Source organism: Natator depressus, chromosome 5 (assembly GCF_965152275.1).
Source record: "Natator depressus isolate rNatDep1 chromosome 5, rNatDep2.hap1, whole genome shotgun sequence".
In the NCBI taxonomy this organism is placed as follows: domain Eukaryota; kingdom Metazoa; phylum Chordata; order Testudines; family Cheloniidae; genus Natator; species Natator depressus.
Genome location: NC_134238.1, coordinates 29,420,569 through 29,426,568, shown reverse-complemented (window position 1 = coordinate 29,426,568; position 6,000 = coordinate 29,420,569). Strand labels below are relative to the sequence as shown.

Here is a 6,000-nt window from a genome sequence, read left to right as displayed (position 1 = left end):
CCCAGTCATGTTTCTTATAGGTTCAAGTGTTGCTTTGAACCACAGCATTCTTTCTGCTTTTAAGGCTATCCTGCTACATCTGTCCATAAGAGGCTATGAACTCGAGTAGCATGCTTCAAGCTTGGATTAAGTGCCACTTTAAGTTTATCATCCCTGTACTAAGGCTTTCAACTGCTTCTAAAACACCTCCCACATTTTCCTTTGTTGCTCTTGTTACCATGAAAAATTGATTACACTTTTTCTGATGTTAATTGACATTCAAATAGACATTGGGGGAGTGCAGAGATATTTTGAGGTCTCCTTGGCCTCCAATCATTACTGATTTACACTTGGCCTGTATGGGCATGTCTACACTGCAATTAGACACCTGAGACTGGCCTGAGCCAAGGATAAGGGGCATTTAATTGTGGTCAGAGGGTCCCAAAGCCTAGGCTGCAGTCCGAGACCGAACATCTACACTGGAATTAAACAGCCCCAGCCCCTTAGCCTGAGCCCTATGAGCCTGAGTCAGCTGGCATGGGCCAGCCACAGGTGTCTAATTGCAGTGTAGACATACCCTATGAGGTCATAGAGTCTCATTCCTCATACAGGCTCAGCCACGTGTGGGAAAGCACAAACTATTTGGGACAATATACAGAATACAGGCCTTTAACTATCAGCTTTCTCAAAATTACACATTTAAAAAAAACAAAAACAACCAACTGCTCTTAACCCAGTGGAAGTGCACTCACACCATCTGGTTTTCTTTCAACCTTCTATCAAAAATATCCTCAAACCATGGGATCTCCTATTTTCACTAATGCAGAGAAGGAATGGAAATTGTACTCTGCTCCAAGTTAAGTGCATTTCCTAATGGCATCAATAGAAGCAGCAGGTACAGCACCAAAACCCTTCTCTCTCCCCTTGAGAATCAAATTGTAATCTCAATATCCAGCCTCTACCAGGAAGCATATGAGCATACTGAGCAATTAGTATGCTAATTTATTCCCCATACTTAGAACAATGACTATTTAATGCCCGAAGAAAGATTCAGTTAAGTGGCATTGTTTTGCTTTTCACCAAACTGTTACTTGTCTCCAGTGTCTATTTGTCATCTGTGATTTGATTACAAAATCTCAGTGTGCTGATTACATGCAGGAAGAATTGAGGGAGGAAAATGTAGCTATAGTAGGGGGTTGGCCATGCTGTTTCTCAACAATTTCAAGAGGGACTGATTCTCATACTCTTACATTGAGTCATATGTTACTTTGGGACTGGAAGGACACTACTCCTCCGTGTAAGAGAGTGGCAACATTGGACCCTAAGGATAGATCCACAAAGGTACTATTCAGGCACCCAACTGCCTCTTGAGGTGGCAAAGTCCAACATTTAGGCACCACTGAGGTTCTCAAAACCACCATACAGCTGTCACCTAACCCTGTAGGTGCCTCTAGTCCATTAGGTGCCTAAATGTCCTCCGGTAGGCATGCACAAAGCTGCCTCAGCCCTGATGCTGCCCCAGAGCTAACAAACTGCTTGGAGCCCTTGTTCATGCCTATGCCCCAGTAGGATTCTCAAACTAGGCGCCCCCCCACCCTTATCTCCCCACCAGGGCCCAGTCTGGTTGGTGTTCTCAGAGCAGGTCTCGCATTTAAGACAGCAGCGTGTGAGCGGGTCATGAATTGCTCAGGTGGCTGTGGTATGTGCACTCCGCCTGCCTGATTTGAAGCAGGCGCTTGAACCTTTCAGGAGTGTGCCCTGACCACCAGGCTAATGGGATTTTGGGGTAGGGCTCTCAATCTCCCCTGCTGAAGTTCCACTTTGTATTAAATAATTACAGAGAAAGAGATTTGACTCTGTGGGCCAGGGGTTAGGGCACTCATCTGGGATATGGGAGAGCCAGCTTCAATAAATATATGATTTTAAATTTTTATACAAAATGGCCCACCTACAATTAATTCTACCCACATTTAACTGTATACATGTGGCCCACAGAGAACACAGGTCCTAGCATGCAATGCGCCTGGTCCAAGCAAGAGTGGCTGCATTCTGCTTCATTTGATGGAAAACCCTGAATACACTGGCATAATTCACACATGCTAAAAGCTATTTAATGCACCTACAACAAAGAACACCGTGTCCAGATGGATCAAAGAAAATAAATTTATTAAACTTTGAAAGAAAAAACACTGACATAAGGAAAGTTAAATAGAAATTGAAAGGCACAAATCTTCATACTGGTGTATAATGACTTGTGTAACCACTAAAGTACCAAAATGACATTCTGAGATTGATTGAGGTATCTTCTATTTTTGGCAATAGAAATATAGTAAGAAACTTTTTCCAAACACATACATAGCTGTTAATCGCATTAGTGTCGTACACTTATTAAATTTTATATGAAACCAAATAATATAGCTGTTGGCAGAATATTTAATAAACATTTACCATAAAGTACATGCTAAACTTAAATCCCATCCAACCATAGGGTTCAGTTCTGCAGCCCTTAGTCAAAGGCTGAGTCCCACTGAATTAAGTGGGAGTGCTCATGTAAGCTAGGTCTGCCTTATTGGGCCCATAGATTGCTATTCACGTAAGAAAAGGGAAATTAAAATCCCTGGTTATGTTTGCTTTCTAAAAATATTTCTGCTAAGATGGAAATTGTTTCTTATAAAGGCAACTTCTGAAGCAAATAATGGTTCATTGCAAAGCTTTATCACCTTCTTAAAAATGCATAAGAATGAAGAAAGCTATTACACTGAATTTTGGTTTTCTCTTTCATAGATTTCTGAAAGTCTTCCTAATGTTGCTGAGACTCTCTCTCTCTGTGCTAGGCTGTGAAAAAGAAAACACACTGCTGAACAATACTGTACTCAAACTCCTTTGTTCTGTTAACTTAATTTGATTCTGTTTCAGCTTCAAAAATGCACTGTTGGCCAAATCCTGAAGTTCTTACTTAACTTTTATTCCATACCCAGGCAAAGCTACTAGTGACTTCAACAGCAGATTTGTCTGAGTGAGGACTTCAGAATTTGTTCCCATGTGAAGAAATAAAGCTGCCAAGTCACCAGAGCTTATTCTTGAGAACCATTCAATAAAAGTGTAATTTTAAGTATTTAAAGATCTTGGTAAACAAACGCCTACTGTTGTTTCTACAGTTATATAAAATGTATATTATTGGCACTAACCAGAATCCAGTGAAGAATAGACTCGTTTTGTACATTGTAAAGTTTTCTGAAAAACTTAAAATTTATTAATACTTTTCTATACTTACGGTAAGAAATTAATATCAGATAATGTGAGTTGCTACAATTTTTAATTTCTTTACAGGTTTCTTCAGAGGTATAAAAATGGCTCTGTAAAAAACTAATTCCCTCCCCTCCCCCCTGCAATGACTGACGCAGGAACAAGCTCTTATCAGATTGCAGCAAATACTTCCTTAGATGGAGCATCATATTTAAACTACAGTATGTAGTATAATATAAGATATCCATGCCTTTGTCTAAAATTAAAATATTTATTAATTTATGTAATTCAAAATAAATGTATTTATCCAAACAACTTTTGCTTTCCCACCTATTTTATATTTTCAGTTCCCAGTTACTGATATAAAGATCTCAGCACGTGATATGATTTGCATTAAATTCTCAAACTTCAAAATCCACCTGATGTTAGCTTTTTCAAAAAGCATGATTTACTGTATATTAAACATAGTAATTCAATGCTTAGTATCACAAAAATCAACACCCACAATAACAAGACAGTCACTACTACTAAACAGTCTTTTAAGACAATTCATAGATATTTATAATACACAATGGGAATATTTTGATGTAACATTTTACGTTTTGACATTTCAGGTAAAAGCGTAAGAACCACAAAAAAGTTTAAAACATTATTTTGGTTTAAGCATATAAGCCCAAGCCAACTCTATGCCATTAAATACATACTGTACGCACATTATCGAAGAAAGGCTATGGCATGATTTTGTTCAGTTGGTCTGTGCTCACGTAGCCACATGATATCATAAATTCTTTGTCTGGCACAGGCAGTGCAGTAGCATTAAGTACAAGGCCTTGTGGAGAGTGCACTATATGAATGGAGGTATAGTCTGGGACAGGCATTTCGGAACTTGAGGCTTCTACTGCAGCTGCACCTGGATTCTCGGCAGTAGTGGTAAGGCTCTCTGTGGTGAAGTAAACATCCTCATTAAAGCTCTGCTCCTGAACATGTGGCTCAACCGCATTGTGAGATGTCGCAGAGATACATTTTTTCACATCCGCCTCACAGAAATAGGCATTGTCCAGGGTGAAGTTTGGTTGACATTGTATAGCTGGCTCTGTGGAGGCTTCACACTGTGTTCTCCTTGTCTTGTTTGTTTGCCCTGGAGATAGTACGACACTTCCTGCTGGAGTAACGTCACTTACTTGCGCATAAAAGTCAATATTTGCTACTGAACTCTGGTTGCTTAGCTGCGTATGGACAGGTGGGATAGTTGATTCAATACTGTCAGCAAAAGGCGGCTTTGACTGGTTATCTTCAGACTGAATATTAGTATTAGGCTTCTGAGTAGTTGGGTCAGCAGGACTAGCATGTGACTCATCATTATCTTTTTGATCAAGGCACAAGAGATCCTCTTGTTTTTCACTTGTCTTTTTGGACTGATCAATATCTGAGGTGCCATCACATGTGTCACTTGCACTGAAGTCAGTCTCTGGAATGTCCGGTTCACAACAACTGGCACGTCCAGAATCATCATCTTTCACTCCAAGACAGTTGTGAGATTTACCACGGTCATCACCCAGGAGCCTGTCAGTGTCCAATCCGTCTGTCTTCTCATCGGGGTCATCTATATCCAATTCGATAAACTCAACCCATGAGTCGTCGTTATACAGCTGTGGCTTGCAGCTGTCATGGCTGGCTAAGATGGAGTTCACTTCATCTAGCTTTCCTTTCTACAGAGCAAAACCAAAATGTGTATGTTATAAAGGAAATAGTCAAGAATGGTTATTCTTTTTTATGTAACACGTTTGTTCAAGGAAAAGTAACTGTTGCAATGGTAGCAGTTACATGGTGTATTATGTTAAATACTTGGGCATCTCTCCCAGCATGGAACACCTCTATCTGATAGTTTTCCTGCAAAATCCGGCTGCATGGGGAAAGCTTTTTTTCCAAGTATCATCACTGACCTGATGCCCACTCTGCAGAATTATATTGTACAATATATAATTACCTTCAAGAGGTCTGGATCAATCCCTTTAATCTTTGGAGCTGGAACCGGAGGAAGAATCAGCATTTTTAACCTTGAAAAATAAAAATTGGATTTTAATTCCAAATAATTTAAACTGTTACTTTTTTTGGCACACAGAGAAATAAGATGTCGGCATTCCATTGCTTTATTGCTTATTTATTCCAAGACTCCAGTGTGATGGACTCAATTTAAAAATATTTTTAAAAAACTGCTGTTTACTAGTCTCATTTCCAATAAGAAGCAGGTTTTCTGAAATCTGGCTTGTTAAAGTCAAGTAAATTTATGTCCAGATCACACACATTTTGGATACAGGTCTTCATAGTTTACACTCCACAAGTCAGTTCTTGAATAAATTCCAGGAAAGCCCCATGGAAGGTCCCTCTTGTATAATTTACAAAAAAACCTTATGAGTCAGCATGGTTTACTCAACATGCCAAGCGACTTTCTCCAAGTATCTTCAGGGACAAGGGGTTCTTGCAGAAGTCCAATAAGTAGTAAACAGAGGAATGGAAAGGGTTAGATAGCGAAAGGGAGGGAAGGTATTTCAGGCCTGCGAAACAAAACCTGCAGATTAATGAAAGCAAAACTTTAAATGATTGTGTTTGTGAATTCAGACCATCCACTAACATAACAAATTTCCATGACAGCAATCTGAAGATCATCATAATAGGGAGAGGGCCAGCATGCTCTCTCTGCACCATTAAGTGATATTGAAATGTTTGTAGGCCTTGTGTGGTACGCTACACAGTGGTGAATTTTAGCCTGGGTGA

At 39.6% G+C, this 6,000-nt stretch overlaps 1 protein-coding gene across 3 annotated transcripts in view; it reads right to left on the bottom strand.

Moving 5' to 3' along the window:
* Nucleotides 1–2,185: 2,185 nt before the first annotated feature.
* The window catches only part of GHR (growth hormone receptor), a 209,417-nt gene continuing 205,602 nt past the window's right edge, over nucleotides 2,186–6,000 (bottom strand). For 2 of the 3 annotated variants that reach the window (XM_074952511.1, XM_074952512.1), the window contains 2 exons: nucleotides 5,213–5,282; nucleotides 2,186–4,934 (listed from right to left, as the gene is read on the bottom strand). In XM_074952511.1, the coding sequence (XP_074808612.1) occupies nucleotides 3,954–4,934; nucleotides 5,213–5,282 (1,051 nt within the window). In that variant the 3' untranslated portion in view covers nucleotides 2,186–3,953. The remainder of the gene's footprint in view (nucleotides 4,935–5,212; nucleotides 5,283–6,000) is intronic. The other variant, XM_074952510.1, reaches the window with a different exon arrangement.